The sequence below is a fragment of the Sinocyclocheilus grahami genome, unplaced genomic scaffold, assembly GCF_001515645.1.
Source record: "Sinocyclocheilus grahami isolate Dianchi unplaced genomic scaffold, SAMN03320097.WGS_v1.1 scaffold169.1, whole genome shotgun sequence".
Taxonomy (NCBI): domain Eukaryota; kingdom Metazoa; phylum Chordata; class Actinopteri; order Cypriniformes; family Cyprinidae; genus Sinocyclocheilus; species Sinocyclocheilus grahami.
The window spans coordinates 370,201-393,137 of NW_015505348.1; the positions used below are offsets into that span (position 1 = coordinate 370,201).

At 37.0% G+C, this 22,937-nt stretch overlaps 1 protein-coding gene across 3 annotated transcripts; it reads left to right on the forward strand.

Annotated features, from left to right (window-relative positions):
• The first annotated feature begins 2,016 nt into the window (after window positions 1-2,016).
• Window positions 2,017-20,013, forward strand: shc2 (SHC (Src homology 2 domain containing) transforming protein 2). Of its 3 annotated transcripts, XM_016282982.1 has the most exons (15): window positions 2,136-2,155; window positions 4,780-4,882; window positions 6,412-7,170; window positions 10,485-10,555; window positions 13,851-13,911; window positions 14,016-14,135; window positions 15,025-15,078; window positions 15,187-15,238; window positions 15,403-15,529; window positions 16,440-16,617; window positions 17,091-17,184; window positions 17,608-17,775; window positions 17,862-18,151; window positions 19,114-19,272; window positions 19,357-20,013. In XM_016282982.1, the coding sequence occupies exons 3-14, from the start codon at window positions 6,478-6,480 to the stop codon at window positions 19,240-19,242; spliced, it is 2,037 nt and encodes a 678-aa protein (XP_016138468.1). In that variant the 5' UTR covers window positions 2,136-2,155; window positions 4,780-4,882; window positions 6,412-6,477; the 3' UTR covers window positions 19,243-19,272; window positions 19,357-20,013. The 3 variants fall into 3 exon arrangements, with proteins under 3 accessions (XP_016138470.1, XP_016138468.1, XP_016138469.1); XM_016282984.1 differs by lacking the exon at window positions 4,780-4,882 and having other exon boundaries at window positions 2,017-2,155; window positions 6,940-7,170; XM_016282983.1 differs by lacking the exons at window positions 2,136-2,155; window positions 4,780-4,882 and having other exon boundaries at window positions 5,869-7,170; window positions 19,114-19,279.
• Window positions 20,014-22,937: the final 2,924 nt, after the last annotated feature.

Genomic DNA, 22,937 nt, shown 5'->3' on the forward strand with positions numbered 1-22,937 from the left:
AGTATATTATGCATTTATATTATTTTATAAACATATCTAAATTAACATATTTACATTAATTTTTTTTGGGGCTGAGATTTGATGCAGCGACGCAAACGTCATTTAGCAACAAATCAATCTTGCTTTAGCAGCTTCTCCTGAAAATCAGTTGGCAACACTGCTACAGTCTGCTAACGTTTGCAAAACACTCACAACGTGTACAAAATGATTCATTTCGTCAGTTCGATATTCACAGGCCTTGTTTATTTTGAGACCTTTTTTTTCATATAAGAAAATGTTTTTCTTTTCAACAGTATGACTTTTACTTATATGTAGGTAAGTTGAACCGTGTGAACAAGTAAGTGTGAGGCTGAAGTGTGAAACCAAGGATGGTGTTTATGCTAAGAGTGTGTGATTTATACAGACTACGCACTACTTTTCTTTGATGACATTCTATGATATATGATGGTGGTAAATGTATTAACCATTATTAGTCTTTTGACAGCACTTTTGCCATTTATCCTGTCAAATGATCAAACGACTCATAGACTTCTTAATCACACATCACTATTATCCTGTGGATTTTACATAGCCAATAATTACACATCATTTTACAAAGATATCATTAACCAATATATTTTTATTTTAAGATCCAATACAAGTGATTTACAACAGAAAGTAGGCTAATTTCAGCCATCCCTCAGTTCATAAAAATCATATTTTTCCAGTGTAAGTCTGAGGGGAATAGCACTTCACTGAAATAAACAATACACACCATTTTGAGTAGATGTGACTCAAATGTTATGATATCGGACAAGTGTGATTATAAAATGCTTATTAACTTTGTGTAACTAACTCTGTAATGAGCATCTAAAGCCACCAAAGCCAATAACTTAACACGATATGTGCAAAGATACTGGAAAGTGATGATGTGAAAAGATGTTCACAAGAGCAAAACAGAATTACTTGTGTAACACATAACTAAAAGTTCATCAAGCTAGAAGAGGAGACCAAATGTTAAAAGGATGAGTTAAGAAACTTTTGTGTAAGAAGTGATCTAACAAGATTACAAGCGTCACATTTCGCAAAATCAAAAATGTCCTGTTGGTATTTCAAGCTTTGTTCATGAAACTCATGAAAAGTTGTGACCGGGTAAGTTAGCTTTTTTGAACCTTCGAAAATACAAAAATGGCCACATTTCAGATTGAGTTGTTTGAGGTGGCAGAGGTTTGCTCCATTTTTTTTTCTCTTTTGTTTGTTGCCATCTTTTTTTTTTTTTTTCAAATGGTATAACATTTAATGTCATGGCTGCTGATTTGACCACAGTGTTCCTGTGACCTTTTTAACAAGCACATATTGTTGCAGTACAAAATCAAGCAGAGCGAGGAAGGCATCAGAAAGCTTCTTTACTGTATCTATTGTATCTTTTAATGTTTTAGACATCAGTTTATGTGACAATATATGGCTTATTTGGTGTACATAGTGTTTTTTTGTTGTCATGTTGTTTATCCAGTGGCAGTGATTCTATGAACACATTTCTGTTTTTTTCCCCATGTGGTACTCTTTTGTTGCTTAAAAAAACTAATCAGGCTTGCTAGAACTTTAACCAAAGGTTAACTTCAGTGACTCTTTTGTTAATGAATTACACAGTTTCCGTTTCACAAGTAACACGTAATGACTTTTGTTCAAGCAGTGAATTCAAATGAGGAATGCATTTGTGCATGTTTTAATGCTACGCTATAACAGTCTGTTAGAATTAAAATATACCTTTTATACTCTTAGATGCTAAATGGCATTCAAATCAAACTCATGCCACCTTTTAGGAACTCTTAGCAGCACCAACTATTAGCATAATCATTTTCATGTTTGAAAGCACTTACATTTATACAGTGTTTAAGCATTTTGCAACTTCGCAAATATTGACATTTGTGTGCATTAGACCAGAAAACCAGTAACGTGATTGGGCATGTCATTGTAGGAGGTGTGTGTATGTGATGGTGTGTGTGTTCCTGGTGTGGTTTGAGTGGTTTCTCTCACTCTTTGGGCTCAAACTTCACATCTCTTGATTCTTATGTGCTTTTACCCTTCCTCTACATACAAATAAATAGGTTTGCATTTTTTTTGTGGCTTTATGCAGGGCTGGCATTGCAACCTGCAGCAGACAGCACTAGTTTTGGTGAGTTACGATTGGCTTTCCTCTTTCTCTATTTTATTTCATCTTTTATCTCCACATGTCTATATTTAGTATAAACCTTAATAGTTATATTGTGATACATTGCTAGAAATGCTTTATATGAGGATGTGGTATGCGTGACATGTAGAAAATGTATTTTTATTTTGTGGTATTTCTTAGGAAAGCTAATATTAATATAGCATCTCTTCACCCACGTTGACCACAATTTGATGTTTAATGTCATGATATAGCAGATAATGAGCTTGCTGTAAATGTCACCTGTTGGGTGCTATTGAGCTATTTATGTATGTGACTTTTAAACAGGCTTGTTAGAGTAGGAATATTTTTTATCAGATTAAAAAGTAGTATTTTCCATTTTGACACAAAATAGTGTAGTAAATATGCAGATTTATATATATATATTTCCAGTATATTTATTAATTAACACAACGTTATAATAACTAGAAATGTTTCATTTTATATTTTATGTTAATATATGCAGTTAGCTTAATGATAATGCTGTAATCAATTAAAATATTTGTCTCAAAGTAAAAAAAAAAATTATAAAAAATGTAAATTAAAAATACATTTTGTTGATTAAAACAATCAATAAAATGTGTTTAGTACCATATTAATGTACAATTGCATTAATTCAAGGCACTAATGTTTGCCTACAAAACCACCACTGGCTCTGCACCCCTTTACCTAAATTCATTACTTCAGAGTTATGTGGCCTCTAGAAGCTTGCGTTCTGCAAGTGAATGGCGTATTATTGTGCCATCTCAAAGAAGCACAAAATCACTTTCACAGACTTTTAAATTAACTGTTCCCTCCTGGTGGAATGACCTGCCCAAATCAATCCGAGCAGTCCTCGGTCCTCAGTCCAATCTAGGGAAAAATAAACTGCATTTTTGCATAAAATGCCAGATATCAAATATATATATATATATATATATATATATATATATATAAAATATCTTGCTAGGCTAACCGAGACTTGTCATTTGCACTTTTGTTAGTTTTGATTGCTTCCAATTTGTAAGTCTCTGCACCCCTTTACCTAAATTCATTACTTCAGACTTATGTGCCCTCTAGAAGCTTGCGTTCTGCAAGTGAACGTTGCTTTATTGTGCCATCCCAAAGATGCACAAAATCACTTTTACGGACTTTTAAATTAAATGTTCCCTGGTGGAATGACCTGCTCAACTCAATCCGAGCAGCTGAGTCCTTAGCCATCTTCAAGAATCAGCTAAAAACACATCTCTACCATCTTTATTTGACCCTCTAACTCTAGCACTTTCTATTCTATTTTAATTCTACTTTATATATTTATCTTTTTTTATAAAAAAAAAAACAACTAACACTAGCTTTATATTTTTTCTACTAACCGAGACTTGTCATTTGCACTTTTGTTAGTTTTGATTGCTTCCATTGTCCTCATTTGTAAGTCAATTTGGATAAAAGCGTCTGCTAAATTACTAAATGTAAATTACATTTACAAACCCCACTTTTTTCATGCATTTACCCTCTTATTTGAAAGAATGCTTAATTTAGAGAGGCATATTTATAAACCTTTTTTAAAAATAAATGCAAAATAAAAAAATATATATCCAAAACATTTTTTTTATCAGTTTTAGTGCTCTGAATGCTTAAGGTGGCAATGTACGATTCGAGGGTATGCAAACTTTTCAACAAAATATGTATGAATTAAGTTGTTATTTTCTCTGCTGGAATATACATGTATGTAACTGTCTTTTATGTCAGAATGATTCTTTGCCATTATAAAATGTTTTTTATGATCATACTTATTTAAAAATATATACATATACAGTTTTGAGATCTCACTGTATGCCTTGATGAACCTCATGTTGAAGATCCCATCTGCATAGTGGATTTTAGAGAAGTGTGACAATTCACGTTTAACTCCGTTAATCTACTTAATCTAAGATCTGAGATTAGATTAGATTAGACAGGTGCATCCTATGGAAAATGGTGAAATATGAAGAAAGGGTCAGAGTGCTCCAGAACTGAACATTTATGGCTCTCGGAGGAGAACCGGACAGTAAATGAGTGAAGTAATCTTGTTTTCTCTTTTTCCTGATTCTATTCACTTTTATGTTTTTCTCTGTGGCTTTGTTCGTAACAAAGATATTGATCCAGACCGTGACCCTGCACATACACTCTCACTAATTACAAATGTTCACGGTGACCCCATTCTTGAAGCTAAAATTACCCCAGCTAGGCATGCAGTGTATGTAACAAATGGAAAAACAACAAAATCTCTCCACAACACCTCTGAGAGGTCACCCAAGAGCTGTTGAATTAGGAAAATGTAACACTTGAAAAAAGGCACTTGTGAGTCATGAAGCAAGCATGAAGCTTTGTCAACACCACAAAACTGAGGTTTCCACTAAAATAGTCTGTACACATAGGCAACGGTAACGGAATATAGAGTATTTTAGTGCTTCCTGTTTATTCGGCCTTGTGGAGTCTTTGCATTTACTTTTTGGGCAGTTGCGAAAAAAGTGACGTCAGAGCAAAAGTAAGAGACTATTTGTCAAACAGGCACAGTGTCTTGCGCAAGTTCTGTAAATGTGACAACTCGGATGCTTTCTTGACTTCGACAGGGAGAGAGAGACCATAGAGAGTCTCAGCAATTGTTTCATAATCCATACTGCAGCAATATGAAGAACTCTGTGTGAATGAAGAAGCCAGTAATGCTGTTGTGAGGTATTTAAAAAATTAATTTATTCCATGTTAACTGATGTAAATGATGCTTTGACATCTTGAGTACTCCTAAATGTACAATGTGTATCAAGCTACTGAGATAATATACAGTAGGTCTTTATTTTAATCATTGATGTCTATAAATCTATATACAAAAGAAAACTATCCATTAATATTCACATTAATCTCAACTGGCAAAGTCCCAAGTGTAAATCCTGATCTGTAACATGAAAGGCAACAAATAACTAAAGCTATAAGCTCATTTCATGTTTTTAAAAAGATAGTTCACCCAGAAATTATCCTTCTTTCTTCTGTGGAAGACAAAAGAATATATTTCGAAGAATGTTAGGGCGCAACGTTGGACCCTATTAACTTTCAATATATGAAAAAAAACACTAAGACATTTAATTTTTGGGTGAACTATCCCTTCAAGCACTCTCTTGAAAAAACAACTTGTGTACCTGTAAACATCTACTATAATGTAACAAGTTATTAGTGATCGCCATTGCTGCCAGACAATGTAGCTAAAACATTCACCAGCAGGAAATATCAGAGCTATGCTATCAAGCCAAACCTTCGTCCCATGGCATAAACAGTGAAATGTGAAATTCATGCACTACTAGCCTCAACAAACACAACTAGTAAGCTAATTTATAGTTTAGACTCACACCAGTATTTTAATATTAATGTACAAATGTACTTGTTGGGATGTTAAAAAAATAGCAATGTTTTGGGTTGCCGTGATTTTTCCAAGTAAGCCATGTTCCTGAATCAACATCTTTTGTTGATCCTGGATCAACATAACTGTCCAAAAATATAGACTTAACCCAATCCCTACCCCTAAACCTAACCCTACCCATAATTTATTCCTAAATACAGTGTGAAATGATAGCTGATTAACAAGGGTGTAGAAGCACCTAACCCTGATTGTAAGCCTAAAACAGATATTTCCTGAAAAGTTATCCCTCAGTTCTGATTGGTTGATAGGAATGTTGTTCCAGGATCAACAAGGATGTTGATCCAGGAACATGTTGTACTTGGTGAAATCACAGTCACCAATGTTTTGATAGCGCCACATTGTTTACACCTTTCAGAGGAGTCAATCTGCTGGGATAGGAGAAAGTATGGTAGCATTAAAAACATAACATGCATCGCCTTTAGCTACTAAAGCTAGCTGTAATACTGAATGGCATTGTATGTATCAGATTGTGTGTAGGTTAATAAGTGCAAGATGCTGTAAGGAGGTACTCAGGCAGCTAATGTTGCCTGAACGCAGCTGGGTTGGGCAGGGCTAATAGATGGACCATAACACTATGACACCATCAAGAGAGTGGGGGGAAGCTGGGCTGAGAGAGAAAGAGAGAGAGGGAATGAAGAAGGGAGGGAGGGATTAAGCAAGCCACAGTAAGGGACAGAGCAACTGTCAGAAAGCAGAGAGAGACAGAGAGGACGCAGGGCTAGACTCAGTCCGCACAGAGCCTTGCGGATTTCTCCTTTTCTTCCACTGCATCTTTCCTTTTCCCTTTCCCTAGCTATCCCCCCCTTCCCCTCCCTCTTCCCCCCCACTGTCCTCTCCGCTCTGGACCGCTCCTCCGGGCATGCTACTTAAGCCAAAGTATGGCCGCTTCCGGAACGACTCTGTGACCTCCTCCGACGACCTGATGCAGAGCCTAGCCATGAGCGGGAAGGTGGTGGCCACACCGGTGGCCTCTTTGCCCACGCCTGGCTTGGAGCTGCCGCCCCTGGAGACCGCTGCCCTTCCTCCGCCTTCGGCCCAGGTGCTGGCCGACTCGCCCGGGCTGGACAGCGAGCAGGACGGCACCACCACCTTCTGCATGCTCATTCCTAAGATGCCCCAGTGGAAGTTCTCCAATTCGTTGCTCAGCCGTAGCCCATCCAATAGCAGCTCCAGCTCCAATTCCAGCAAGGATTCCAGCAGGGCACCTCCGACCGATAGTTCCCCTGCTGGAGGGGCGACTGCCGCCAGTGGTCCTGTGGCTAGTCTTGCAGCTGTGTTCAACTCCTGTGACCCTGTTTGTGTGGGCCCATGTTCCCTACAGGCCGCCAGGAGGCAGAGGGCCAGTCTGAGAGAGTCCAGCGCAGGGGCCAACGAGGGGAGTCCAGGGAGCTCTGGGAGCTTCAGGACCGGGATGAGCCGGAGGACCAGGGTGGAGGGAATGTGGCTGGGAGATAACTTCACCCAGAAGGGCAGCTTCATCAACAAGCCCTCGCAGGGGTGGTTGCACCCAGACAAAAAGATCAGCAGCACGGGAGCTTCATACATCGTTAGGGTGAGTCCCCTGCTTATCATCTCGAAATCTCACCATGCTTTCCGCCTAGTGTTGTTTTGCAGGTCTGCAGCGGTGTCAATAGGCAACTCAAGTATAATCGACAGTCATTCATTTACATTCACTGCACCATCTTATGCAGCTCTGAAGAAGCCGAGAACAATATGACTCCCCTTGCAGCTTAAAAACAACTGCAACATCTTGTCCTCTCAGAAGCTGAGTTCAGGCAAAACTGCTTATGATATGAGAACAATGGTGCTCTATTCAGTTTATTGGTTATGTCAGGGTGCAGTTGCTTCAGGAGAAAGGAGGAATATATAGTTTAATCCAGATATATTGCTTTGTGTGGTACAGCGACTGCGTCAGAGCAGGAGGCAGGCGTGAGTAAACAAACTGCAGATGTAAACAACTAAACTAGAATAGAAGGGAGGCGGAGGGGGTCTCATTGTTTATGACTGAAGATGAGTGATGGCTGTTCATAAAATTTATACCTGAATTTTCCCTTATGGGGTCAATACAGATTCTTATTTGCATGTGTTTTCTCTTAGGAATAATAATGAAATTGCAATCAAAGGTAGCGTAATATGCTAATATAAAGGCAGAATGTTTAATATGAACATTTCAAGCTCATGTTGAGTATAAAAAATTTAAATCTTATTCCCAATATATTTGATTCTTTGTTTCGTTTTGCTGAAGTAGAAAAGTCTGTAATAAAATTGTGACAAATGCTTACCAAAGACGGTTACTCTTGCAGTTTAGTAGATAGTTGTGGATATAAGCCAATATCTTAAACTCTGGGCTGCATCTCGGTGAATCAAGGGTTACAAATGTTGGCAGACTATTTGACGTCAATAACAGCGATCCTCTCAACACACTTTCTCACCCCTCCACTTCTGCACTCTCCTCCACCCCGCCGTGTGTTGTAACCACACGACCCTCTCTCCAGCACCCCAGACTGGGCCTGCGCATGCTCCTTAATTGCATTACACAGGCACCATTCATTCGTTTATTCAATTACATTTAATCACAATCATTTGTATCACATGTGTTGCAGAGAAAACAAGGCATGGAGGGGGCTGTTAGCCAAATAACACTGTGGCACGATGATACACCACAAATAAAAGGATTTTAAATCAGGCCTACATTTTCTTCTATTGTTCGACCTACTGTGGCGACAAAATGCTAGTGGCTAGATACGTAAAAGCATTCAAAGTGTTGTTTCCAAATACCAATCCGAATTTACATTGCATTGGTGAATAAGTAGTACTAGACTAAATCAAATGATTCCTAGATGACAAACATTCTTAGAAAGAACAAAAGACTACAAGAAACAGAAATTTAAGCCCCCACAGATTTTGTAAGTTACACCTCATATATATGAAGCATAAACCACACTGGGCATTTCCTCCAGCAAAAAAATTTCCTGTGCCTTCACTGTCTTAGAAATAGGTGTGTGTGTATATATATATATATATATATATATATAGTTTCATCATGAAAGAACAAGTGAGAAACATCATTCAGTGATGTCACGTGTTGTAGCTGTGCATGTGCAAGTGCATGATGGTGTTTTTTTGTTGTGAGGAGAGCGTTAATTTATCACACAACATGAAGGGTCACAATGAGGCCTTTGAGAAGAAGAGGAAGCAGAAGGGTTTCAGTAAAACAAAAAGGAAGAAGTCTAATCACACTGATTGAACACTTCCCGCTGCTGACTAATCTAGTTAAGATGTCTGCAATTGCTGGCTTGGAAAGAAAAGGGCTGGTGTCAAGATATATACGCTGTAAAAAAAAAACTCAACTGACTAAAGCTTAAAGGTACAGTACATCCAAAAATGAAAATAAAAATGCTTTAGTTTTTTCACCTTTCAAACTGGTATGACTTTCTTTCGTCTGTAGAACACAAAATAAGACATTTTGGATATGTCTCAGTGGTTTATTTATTTATTTATGTTTTGTTTTTTTTTGACCCCATTGACTTTCATTGAATAAACAAGCAGTTCTTCAAAATATCTTTGTGTGTGTGTGTGTTCCAGAGAAGAAAGAAGAGGGGTTTTGATCAACGTAAGGGTCCGAAAATGAGGGCATTTTAATTTTTGGGTGTACCGTCCCTTTAAGACAAAAGGAGTGAGTGCAGAAGATGTGAATGTAGTGTTACAGGGACTGATTTATATTCATAAAGAACGGTTTCAAGGTCATAATTGGTTCTTGGGACTTCCCCGAAGCGCTCTTATATTTGTTGAAGAAGAAAACACAGAGGATGTTGATTTCAACTAGTGTCTTAAAGTTATAGTTCACTCAGCAGTTCATTTACTCACCTTCATGTCGTTCCAAACCTGTATGACTTTCTCTCTTCTATGAAACATAACTGTCTATACACTGAAAGTCAATGTTGCTCGGTTGCCAGTGTTTTTCAAAAAAGTCCTCTCTTGTGTTCCACAGAAGAAAAAACGTCATACAGGTTTGAAACATCATGAGGGTGAGTAAATGATGACTGAATTGTCTCTTTAAGTTGGTGATTTACTCCTAACTGTAATAACTAGGGTAATCACTTTGACTCAACCGTAGGCCACATGATCTGTGCTTGGGGTCGGGGTGGGTGTAGGCCTCCGAAATCCTTTACCAAGCCTAAGACAACAAAAATGATCTGGGATTACCTTCTGTAAGCATCCGTAACCACAAACAGTGTTATTCAAACATATGTCACATTGTCAGTGTGGGGGTGGGCATTTTGCATGATGTTCCTGCAACCCTTTTGAAGACATTAGTTACTAACAGCCGAATGGACATTCCCCTACACCTTCGTCAGAGCACTTTCACGTCCCAGAAGGGCCAGACTGCAGTAATACCTCTTGCCCAGTCCACCCCTACCAGCCATGATGCGGTTATTGCCGTCAATCTCCTCACACTTCGCGGTAACTGTTAATTACCTTCCCCAGCACAGCTATTATGCTGTCTTTTTCAGAACCGCTGAGAATAAGCTGTCTTGCTGAAATTATACGTTTAGTATTTATGTAAGAGATAATCAACGGCTAGCCGTGCATTAAAGGATTTTAAACGCCCGACGCGAAGTGGATATTCCATTAATATGGAACGGTGATTAAACTGACTTGGAACTACCTGTGCATTAAACGATTTTACTGCATACCTGCCAGCCAATCAGAATCCAGTATTCAGACAGACCATGGAATAACTGTAATTATACGCCATTGATACATATTTTAATGAAGCAATGATGACCTCTGGGAAATTAAAACTAATTATGTATAATGAAAGTAATGTGAGTCATTTTGTGTTCTCTTTTTTTTTTTTTGCAGTACATGGGCTGCATTGAGGTTCTGAAATCAATGAGATCCTTGGACTTCAACACTAGGACACAGGTCACAAGGTAAAGTGTTTTTTGTTTGTATTGCGCTAAACCTAGACCAGTTTTAAGCATAACATTTTTAGTAGTTTCTTAGTTGTACACAGATACCCCCTCCCCCCCACAATGTTATTATTTTGGTTCACTGATTATTTATTTATTTAGATTTTATTACACACCTCCCCTGTTTTTGTTTTTGTTTTGTTTTTAATTTTTGCATTGATGAACTTTGATAATTTTCTTTTATGTTTATATTTTGTATTTAGATTTTATTGCACACTCACCTGTTTTTTTGCTTTGCTGAGCTGAATCAATTTCCTTGATATTTATTTAATTTTAATTTAATTTCTTATTCATTATTTTATTATTTTTATTATTATTATTCCATTTTCAGATTATACCCTCTATGATGATGTTTTGTTTCGCTCTGTTTATTTTATTTATTTTTTTGTTTATTTTAGTATTTTCTTTTTGTTTATTTGAGAATTTTCTAACTTTTCTAACTTATAACTTTATTTTATTTTATTTTATTATTGTTTTATTTGTATTTAACGCTCTGCTGCCATTGATATGGTTTCATAAATAACACTTTTTGTTTTAATTAGTTGTGTTAAGGCATCCATCACTACTGTCTAAGTTTAGGGGTTTTCAAAGATTTCAGAAATTGTAGATTTTTCTGTTTTCGATTCAATTAGTTTTTTTGTTTAGATTTTGTTTGCTTTGTTTTGTTTATGATACAGGTTTATTGGTTGATTGTCTTTTGGTAAATTTTTTTTGCTTTACTTTGTTTAGATTTTTCTTCTGCTTTGCTTTGATTTGTTTTATTTAGCTTTGCTTTGTTTTGTTTATGACACGGTTTTTATTTTTTTATGTATGTATGTTTTGTCTTTGGGTTTGTTTTTGCTTTGTTTTGGTTTGTTTCTTACTTTGTTTTTTTTATTTGTTTTCTTTTGCTTTGATTTGGTTTTATTTATTCTTTGGTTTGTTTTCTAACTTATAACTTTATTTTATTTTATTATTGTTTTATTTGTATTTGTTTTATTATTTTCTTTATTTGAGCATTTTCTAATTTATTTGAAATCACAAATATCTCAGCTTCCATGCTTGTAATTGGTTTTGTTTTGGAGAATGATTTGGTATGTTTTCTGTTTATGAATTGACAGATGATGTAATGACAGTTAATTGTAACGTTATGCTATTTTTATTTGAGTGATATGCTTTCCACAGAAACAATAGCTTATCACTTTGCAGCTCTTTTTTTGCGCCAAATCGTGCTTGCATACATGTACGTCTGCATTCATATGTCAGCTTGCTAGCATTAGTTCTTATGTGCATATTTATTTATATGTGTAGAAGCATGTGCGTTCTTGTAGGGGTGGTGGGGCGGAGCTCCAGATTCCCGAGGGCAGCAGCGGAGTCCCTCTCCCTGCACTTGCTCATCGATCAGCAGTAACCCGAACCCCGTGGCCCACGATGGGCTTAAAGTGCAGATAGCACAGTCGAGATGGAGACGGAGTGATACAGCCATGTATTATTAACAACTCCCACTAATGACTGAGGAGGCCTACTGGGGCCTAAGATGATGCAGATTGCACGGGGTGGAGTTAGAGTTGATAAACACAGAGGACTGGAGAAGAGTGATCGTTTTTAGTAGAGAGCGGCAGTCTATTATGACATTATAATGGGAATGCTTGGAACAGGCTGCCAATTTAGCCAGAATCTATTTTGCAGCAGAAAAGGATGGCTTGTAAATCAGCTGATTTGCGGCGCTCCGGGGAAAGAGGGAGTGTGGCTGGGCTCTCTCATTTGTCATTGTCATGTAGTGTGGCCAGTGAGCAATTTTTAATAAGATCCAAAAGGCAAAACACACACAGACGCATAATCTTGCAACAGAAACACCCAAATGCAAATGATCACAATAACACTATAAAGAGCACAGCATTTATTGGAAACATTCCCTGGAAAGTCCTTTGCTGGGACAGTTGGCACTTTTAAAATATTAATGGGTTATTTGATAGCACACTGGTGTTTCGAAGTCACTCAGTCCGCTGTTGACCTCATAACCCATGTGCCCCTGTGCCAAACGCTCTGCTGCCATTGATATGGTTTCATAAATAACACTTTTTGTTTTAATTAGTTGTTTGCTTTGTTTTGTTTATGATACAGGTTTATTGGTTGATTGTCTTTTGGTTAATCTTTTTTGCTTTACTTTGTTTTGATTTTTCTACTGCTTTGCTTTGATTTGTTTTATGTAGCTTTGCTTTGTTTTGTTTATGACACGGTTTTTATTTTTTTATGTATGTATGTTTTGTCTTTGGGTTTGTTTTTGCTTTGTTTTGGATTGTTTCTTACTTTGTTTTTTTTCATTTGTTTTCTTTTGCTTTGATTTGGTTTTATTTATTCTTTGGTTTGTTTTGTTTGTTTGCTTTGTTTTGTTTATGAAACTGTATTTATTTATTTATGTATGTTTTGTCTTTTGGTTTGTTTTTTGCTTTGCTTTGTTTTTGCTTGTTTCTTACTTTGTTTTTTTATTTGTTTTCTTTTGGTTTGGTTTGTTTGCTTTGTTTTGTTTTGTTTATGACACAGTATTTATTTCTTTATTTATGATTTGTATGTTTTGTCCTTTGGTTAGGTTTTTTGCTTTCTTTAGTTTTGGCTTGTTTCTTACTTTGTGTCTATTTGGTTTATTTTACCTTTATTTGGTTTTCTTTTGATTTGCTTTGATTTGGTTTTATTTATTCTTTGGTTTGTTTTGTTTGTTTGCTTTTTTTTTTATGAAACTGTATTTATATATTTATGTATGTTTTATCTTTTGGTTTGTTTTTTGCTTTGCTTTGTTTTTGCTTGTTTCTTACTTTGTTTTTATTTGTTTTATTTTACCTTTATTTGGTTTTCTTTTGGTTTGCTTTGATTTGGTTTTATTTTGCTTTGATTTGGTTTGTTTATGACACAGTATTTATTGATGTATGTATGTATGTTTTGTCCTTTGGTTAGTTTTTTTGCTTTGTTTTTTAATTTGTTTCCTTTTGCTTTACGTTTTTGAAATTGTGTCCTATGATTTTATAGTTTTGCTTTGCTCCGTTTATTATTTTATCCATTGACAATATACAGATGGGCCCCTGTTTGTTGACCTGGTTTGTATAAGCATTATGCTTAGGCTCAGACTCATTCCTCATTTATTTTCACACTGTGGTTGCACTGAAACACATGGGAAATTGTTTGTTATGGGTTTTCCAGATATGTGAGATTTCGAGATCTGGTAATACTTCTCTGATAGTGCTCTTTTTTTTTTTGTAAATGTGTGTGTGTGTGAACACAGGGAGGCCATCAACAGGTTGTGTGAAACTGTACCTGGAGGAAAAGCTGCCTGGAAGAAGAAAGTAAGAGAGAAAACTGTAGTTTTGGCCTTGCCATTTTTTATTATTAAGCATAAATCTAAGAAAATGTAGTGACATCCAAATGTTTGTTTTGCTGCCCATTTTAGACCACCAATAAATCCCTCCAGTCTATCATGGGGAAGAGTAACCTACGTTTTGCTGGAATGAGCATCGGCGTCAACATCTCCATTGATGGCTTGAGTCTCCTCGTCCCCACCACACGACAGGTCGGCCTCCTCTCATGCTGGATATCCCTTCAAATCATATCAGAACAAACAACTTTTCTCACTTGTTTAGCTATGGAAAGTTTTATTCATTTTAGTGAATCAGTTCATTTGGATGAATAGATTCAGATTTGTTGATAAATGTTTCACTGATTTAAGTTCCTCTCCAGCACTGTAGTAAATAGTTCTATGTTTTGACTTAACTGCTTAAAGGGTTAATTCTCCCAAAAATGACAATTCTGTCATTAATTACTCACCCTCACATTGTTCAAAACACGTAAGACCTTTGTTTATCTTCGGAACACAAATTAAGATATATTTGATGAAATCCAAGAGCTTTTTCGTGAATGGCGGCCGAGACTGACCCGGAATAGAAGAAATCGTTACAAAAAAGAAGTAACTTTTTTTGTTTTCTTTGCACACAAAAATATTCTCGTAGCTTCATAAATTTAAGGTTGAACCACTGATGTCACATGGGCTATTTTAACAATGTCATTACTACCTTTCTGGGCCATAAAACATTTCAGTTCCCTTGTTGCCTATGGAGGATCTCTCAGATTTAATCAAAAATAACTTAATTTGTGTTCCAAAGATGAATGAAGGTCTTACGGATTTGGAATGACATGACGGTGAGTAATTAATAACAGAATTTTCATTTTTGGGTGAACTAACCCTTTAAAGTAGGATGTTTCTAATTTTCCTAGTCATATGTTTGTTGGTTAAGTCTGACTAATTAATAAGTTATTTGTAGTAAATAGTGTTTTCTTTAAAAAATATATTGCCCCTTTAAGTAGCTTCAGAACTCTTGTAGTTCCTTGACAGATTTTTTATTATAATTTTTTTTTATAAGTGCTGAATATTGACATCATCTTACTCTCATCTCTTTATGTAGGTGATTGCCCATCACCCCATGCAGTCCATATCTTTCGCCTCTGGTGGAGACTCGGTGAGGCCTCTTCTGCATGTTTAATGCCTCTTCTTTCCACTCTTACCATTTCTTTCTCCACTAATAAATGCCACCTGATTCTTACTCTGATTTCATCTTGTGCTGCAGGATACACCCGATTACGTCGCTTATGTGGCCAAAGACCCTGTCAATCAAAGAGGTATTTTTAGATTAATTATTTTTTTGTTTTTATTTTATATATAAATTTTTTTATATTTTATTCATTTTAGATTTGATTTTTCATGCATATTATGCACAGACTCCTATTTCCCTTTGATTTCCCTCTGACATATGAACAATGTTACCTTTTTCTCGTCCCTCTAGCATGTCACATCCTGGAGTGCTGTGACGGTCTCGCTCAGAATGTGATCAGTACCATCGGCCAGGCTTTCGAACTGCAGTTCAAACAGTACCTACACAGCCCGCCCAAAGCAATTCCCACCATGGATAGGTGAGATTCACATAATTTCGCATAAACCATATTGTCTGTTTGGGCTTTTGAATGCATCCCAACATGAAAATTATAGTATTTGCTTCATCGTTTCACCTGCAGTTAATACTGAGCTTCAGTTCTGAGCAGTTTTCGCAAGGTTGGAACAGGATACACACGGCTTGTGTTTCATATAGCCATCCTGTTTTGATTCCAGGCCGTTATTTAAAGCTAAATTCATTTAAGGGGCTCTCAGAAACCACACGACTGCTCAGTGTCACATCATTAATGGATCATTTCTTTTATTTTGTTCTGTTTCAAATCATCGTTGTAACATGCGCTTTCTTGACTTTAATATAAACAGTCTTCCAAAACATAGTGGGCTGCCTTGTAGTCTACTTCCCTATACTGGCAGCATCCTAACCAAAACAGAAGTGATCATGTGACTCATGTGAACCACTATACTAAGGCAACAGCTGTGTGTGCTGTTAGCATGCTGCTAAGCTAACAATATCAAACTCTAAAGGTGCAAAAGAGGTCCATTTCCGATTGTCAATAGTGTAGCTATGTTTAAAGCACATCTCACACAAAAGCCTTTTTTTTTGTTGTTGGTTAATTTAGTGAGTTTGCATGACCAACTTGAACCTGTAGGAGAATTTGTTCACCACCCTCACATGAAATTCCCAATTGCTATTAAGATGACTGGATTTTGCTCACTCAGAACAACGGTAGATGTGAACTCAGCTTTATAATCGTTAAACATAAAGCACACACAGATATTAGGTAATATTGTCAATCTTTAAGTACACACTGCTAGATAAACTGTTTTCTGTTGATACATTTCAGTACCAAATGATTTATATATTTATATTAAATATACATTTACTTTCACTGATCTCTAAGATGCTAAATAGATTTATTTAATGGTTAGGACCATACGAACAGAAGAGTCGGCATGGGGTGATGACGAGGAATCTTCTGAGCACGATTACTACAACAGCATCCCAGGAAAGGAGCCTCCTGTGGGGGGAGTGGTGGACTCTAGGCTCAGGCCTCCTGCGGGCCTACTGGGTCACGTCCATACACAACCACAGAGCAAAACCGCTCAGGTAAACTTTATTATATAGACTTTATTATAGATGTGTGTAGATTTTTATTGCTGTCTTTTATGAACCGCATGACGTTTGTGGAGACAATTCGCTAAGGTTGGTCTTAATAAAGAAACATCCATTTCTGTGAGTGGTTTTAGTTAGCATAACACTAATGGCTTCAGGCAAATAGCTGGTTATGAATACAGCACATCCTGTAATGAAAGCTGAAAGCCCATATGCCATTTGTAAGAAATGAGCAATTCTTCAGTTATCAATGCTTATTTTTAAAATTACTTAACCTTTTGAAACCTTTGACCTCTTTAACCTGACTTGTCAAACCATCTATCATTATTTGCTTTAAGTACCTTCTGCACTGCAAAAAAAATCTATATCTATCTATCTATCTATCTATCTATACAAGTGTGTTGTACTCATGCCTGGATCAAAGCCAGTTCTGGAAACTGATCTCACACCTGTGCTTCTTTTTTCAGATGGGGTCACCGGCCAAAAGAGATGCTGGCAGCCTCCCTGCCGCCCACTTGTGTTATGAAGTGCACTGGGACACGGAGAACAACAGCAGCTCAAGTGAGACGCCTGCTGGTTATTTATCAGCATGTGATATTTTAGTACTTTGAAGTGATTTCTGAGCCTTTTACTGGGTTTGATATTCCAGATGTTCCCCTCTAATTGCTTAGTTATTTACACTCTTTAAATAAAGGTTCCAAAAGGGGGTTTTCGCAGCGATGCCATAGAATAGGGGTGTCCAAACCTGTTCCTGAAGGGCTATAGAAGAACCATTTTGGTGCCACAAAGAACCTTTCAGTGAACAGTCCTTAAAAGAACCATTTTTTTCTTAGTGGGTAATCTAAAGAACTTTTTCAGAACCTTTTTTCATCAGAAAGGTTCTATGGATGTTAAAGGTTGTACATGGAACCATCAATGCCAATTAAGAACATTTATTTTTAAGAGTCTAGTAACCTGTTTATTTTCCTTTCACCGTTTCTGTAGCTTTGACTTCCGATGGTTACCTCCGAGCAGACGGTCATCCTACAGGTAGCCGCGATTACGAGGAACATCTGTATGTAAACACCCAGAATCTGGACAACATGGAGGCCTCAATGGATGCCCGAGGAGGACGCAGATCCGAGAGTCCAAAGAAAGACATTTTTGATATGAGTGAGTCCACTACAAATGACTGTATTACGATTATATATGTCTGATGAATACGTTAACTACCATTCGTACTGTTTTCAACCCAACAGGGCCATTTGAGGATGCCCTGCGTCTACACGAGGCTGGAGGAGTTTGTGTATTGGAGGACAAGTGGCCGAGTCCCCCGCGGCGCCGGGCCCCCGTCGCCCCCACGGAGGACCAGCTGCGGCGGGAGATGTGGTACCATGGCCGCATGAGCCGCAGGGACGCAGAGAATCTACTGGGTCGAGATGGAGATTTCCTGGTGCGGGACAGCGCCACTAACCCAGGCCAGTATGTGCTGACTGGGATGCAGTGTGGGCTTCCCAAACATCTGCTGTTGGTGGATCCTGAAGGAGTGGTGAGTGGCGCTTCAAGCTCAGTTTTTATACTGTAGATTTTGATGAGGATCCAGTTTGATGTCAGAGTTGGGTTTCCAAGAACTCATAAAGTAATCAATGAAACCCCCAAGTTCTCTTGAAAATGAGGATTGTGGTATGTTGTACAGGTATGTGGAATCAAAGTATATTTCACTATTGATATGAAAGCAATCCAGGCCTTATTTGCCTGATAAGTTGTCTATTAATGATTTGCTTGATTGTCGTAGGTCTGTTGATGACAACAACAACAATAATAATAATTAAATAAATGTTTATATTTATATAGCATTAATATTTTAGAAAAAAATACACAAAATAAAAAATAAAATAAGTGAAATAAAACACATTAAAAATGCTAAAATTAAAGTCAAAATTAAAAACAGTTATTATTATTATTATATATTTAAAAATAAATGTTTTTTATTTGTATAGCACTGTTCATAAATAAAATGATTCACAGGACACAGTATAAAAGTATTTTGATAAATATATTCAAATTTAATAATTCTACAAAAATAATTAAAAACTAAACAAATAAGAAAATAAAATTTAAATGAGAATAAAATAATATTAATTATAATGTGTTATGTATTATAATATAAAATAGAATAATGTTATTAAAAAACTAAGAACAAATTACATTAATGAACACAAATAAAATATGCTAAAATTTAAAGTGAAAAATTTTAAATAGGAATTATTATTAAAAAGTCAGTAAAAATCAAATAAAATTAATAATACTATTAATAATAATTATAAATGTTAGTTGGCTAAAAAAAATAAAAGTAAACAAAAAAGGGATACAATGCTAAAATGATTTTTATTATTATGATGAAAAATAATCTAACTTTGCACCATCAAACCAGTTATGAAAACACCCTTAAACCACATCAGTTCACATTTTCCTTATATGGCCATCATTTATTAATTAATTTTTCATTAGGTTCGGACTAAAGACATGCTTTTTGAGAGCATCAGCCACCTGATCAACTACCACCTGACAAACAAGCTGCCGATTGTTGCAGCAGAGAGCGAGTTACACCTCCAGCAGGTGGTCTGCAGAAAGAACTAACTTCCAGTTGAAGCCCATATAGAGTACATGGTAAGAGGTTTGCGGCATTTTTCTACAGATTATCAAAGCTGTTTGGTTGGGTAATTCATAGCTTATGTATTGTGTTTTTTTTAGGGTGCAAGGCCGTCCCCTGTGCTGCCAATCTAGAGGCCCCACACTATTGCCTTAAACAGACTCTGAGCTTCCACTGGGACTTGTGGGATATCGCTGTTCCTTTCAGCATGTCTTGCTCAATCCACCCCTTCTTCAACAGAGAAGACCCCAACTGAGAGTTTGGCATTGGGAAATAAAGTGCTTGTGAACACTTTTTCCCAGCAGACTGTTCAGAAATGTGAACTTATGTGAAACACATGAGACAAACCGTCTGATTCCTTTACATCCATACGAGCGCTCGTCGTCAGTGAGCTGTTGTTTCTAAATGTGATGCATTGAGTAACCGTGGCTCTGATCTTCTCTGACGGTCACCTCTGACACTCTGGACTTCATTGTGTTGTGCTTACCAACGGTTTGCTCTCAGGATGCAGTATTTAAGGACGTTATATAAAGCTCAGTCGCTCTCTAATGCAGTCGTATCAAATGCACATGTTTCATTTATGAACTCGGGACCAAACGTTTGGGTCGTGCTCATGTGATATTGCCCTTTTTAAAACCTGAGTGATTCAGACATGCATTATACTAAACAAATATTCAATTTCTCTTTTGTGTTTAGTCACAAACAAATACCCACAATGCATACAGTTTTGTTTAAAGGTGCATTCGGTAGTTTGGTGCTCATTAAAAAAAAGATGTGGTCACATTAACAAAACATAAGCGTAAATTTGTGGGCAAAGAAGGTTTGTTATCCATTATCAATAGTGTAGCGATGCATGAAGCACTGCTTAATCAGAGGTCAGTTCCAAACTAAGCAACTTTTTATTGGCAAATGTGGTGAATTTGCAACAATGCAAACTTGAATCTGATGCGAAATCCACATCAAGGTTCCGTCACATTTGCCTAGGTTAAGCGAATTTTCGTCATTTCAATAGGAATCCATTCACCTGATCAACTACCAGCGGACAAACAAGCTGCTGATTTACGTAACAAACTTTAATATGATGCGAAATTTGGGAAATGTGTCATTAGTGCGAATAAAATCATTGCATAATGCTCTTTCTGATACAACCGGATGTGTCAAACTCGATTGTCAATAAGCTCTTCGCTGATTGGCTTGCGAATTTTGAGGCGTATTGAAGACGTTATAGAAGCCCCGTTCACACCGCCAGCGACTTTTTCGCTGCTTGTCGCTTGTGGCTGGCAATTGAGGTCGCTAGTGGGCGTTCCCACTACTGGTTGCCTAGTTACCCCGTAACACTCCACTACAGCAGATGAATCACGTGCTCGCCACTGACTTCACTCCCATTGGTTGTCGCTCATGAAATTCGCTGCTTATTTGCATAAAGTTGAAGAATTCTGAACTTTTGTCGCTTGACTCGCATCGCTTGACACGCCCACATTCCGTCGCCAACGGTCACTGTCGCTTGTGCTGCCGGAAGTCGCCAGCTCTCCATTGAAAATTAATGAGATTATGTCGCTGTGTGTCGCTGGCGGTGTGAGGCGTATATCGCACGTTTCGTGGCAATCGCGTCGCCCGTGCAAATTTGCGTCTTTTGGTGTCTTTGCATTGACTTTGTATGTAATCTACTCGTGCAGATAATTAAGTTCGCTTCTGGTGTGCACACACCATTACTTGAATAAAAACATAAAAATGCTCTCCTCCATTTTCTGATACAACCGACAACGCGTCATGCGAATTTCCCACTTTAGTTGAAAATTTAAATTTTTCAACTTGCGCGGAAGACACGATTGAGACAAATATCGTGTTCGCCGCAATCGCTTCACTCATTTCACATCATTCGTGTCGCCCTGCGCAAATCTGCATCTATTCGCTATTGACAATAGTCAATTTTCCCTCCAAAATTTTTATGCTAATGCATCCCTTGCTAACTTTCTTGCGTCCCTCACAAAATGCAGATGGAGGTGACTGTATTTCGCTGTAGCCTACAATATGAATGCACCCTAAAAAGTAAATCCTCACAATCCTGTAGATACGCTAGTAGCGAAGTGTAGTCTGGTGATGTGAAAGACGAAAATTAGACAATGAAACTTGTTGCGCTTTATCAGTGAAGATAACAGGAGAATCTGTACGACCGAAAAAAACTAACGAGCGCAAACATCGCTATGGCATACATAAGATTTGATGATGAGAAAAAGCGTTTAACGCCATGTGGCTTTGGTACTTAAAGTACACAAAAAAGAGCAATGCTAACGCTAGCTAACTACTGAATGCAGCTTTAAAGTCCTCATATGTATTATTTTGCTGTTTATCTGGGCACAAAAGTCAACCACAAACTTCTTTTTATACATTTCAATAAATAGTTCGTAATGTCAAACCATCTTATTTCAACCTAAAAGCTGCTTTCTGGAGAAATGTCATCAAATGAAACCTGCCTCTATAAATGTTCAAATATTCTGGTTATATAAAAAGAAGAGTCTGGCTCACTACAGTGTATAAAGAACCACATTTTCTTTGTCTTCACCCACTATCCAAAAAGAAGATTCCAGTGCCTTAAAAGTTTTTATTTTTTACTTCAAAAATCCTTCCACTTACTTAGGGTTTATACATCCTTTCGGCATCCTAGTTTCTGATATTAAGCTCTTGCATACAGTATGCCAGCAGCTGAATTTGGAATAACAGCAATATTAGAATATGGCAGAAATAGAAAGAATAGCCAGGGTTTATCTAGTTAGCTTACTTCAATTAGAATCAGATAGCAGATGCTGTAGCTACACCATTTGGGTCCAAAAATCATCTTTATCCACTGACAAGCATTTAAAAGTATCCATGGGTTTTTGCAAACACATAAATCACAGATATTTCAAAACACATACTTACAGGGCTCTTGCTCCAGCCTAGCAACTGACATTGAGATAAATGTGAATGCTAGCGGCTAGCTTTCTCCAGGTATTCTAGACCTCATTGCCACCACGAAAACCACTTTTCTTTCTCAGGATGTTGTTTCTCTATGCTCTGTTACTCTGATCTAAAAGCATTCTCAATAAAACTAAACAGGAAGGGAAAAGTAAAAGGAAATGTTTGGTTTATTTTTAAAGAAACAGTACTCCCAAAATGCAAATGTTGCCATTATTGTCCATACGACCTGCAATGTTGGTCATGAGTCATATGGATTACTTTTATGATGTTTTGTTATTTTTGAGAGCTTAACATTGTACACTACCATTCAAATGTTTGTGGTGAGGTTTGATGTTTTTGAAAGAAGTCTCTTATGCTCACCAAGGATGCATTTATTTGATCAAAAATAATCCTGATATGCTGATTTGCTGCTTAAGAAATATTTTTTACTATTATCAATGATGAAAACAGTTGTGCTATCTAATATTTTTGTGGAAACTGTGATACGTCTTTCAGGATCCTTTGATAAATAGAAAATTCAAAAGAGTGGCATTTATTTGAAACAAAAGCCTTTTGTAACATTACAGATTACTTTTCTGTACCGTCCTCTAGGGCTGTCAAACTGGCTGAAAAACTAAAGTCGAATATTATATGAATTTAAAATGCATAATTTCAGTTAGGGTGAAGAAAAGCTTTTGGCTTCTCTCCTGAGGCCACAAGAGGGCGCATCGAGCAAAATATTACT

Excerpts from the sequence above, each read along its gene's own strand:
- shc2 (XM_016282982.1), top strand. The coding sequence starts at position 6,478 with ATGCTACTTAAGCCAAAGTATGGCCGCTTCCGGAACGACTCTGTGACC. Across the intron at positions 7,171-10,484 it reads GAGCTTCATACATCGTTAGG|TACATGGGCTGCATTGAGGT; the intron begins GTGAGTCCCCTG and ends TTTTTTTTGCAG. Across the intron at positions 15,239-15,402 it reads AGACCCTGTCAATCAAAGAG|CATGTCACATCCTGGAGTGC; the intron begins GTATTTTTAGAT and ends TCGTCCCTCTAG.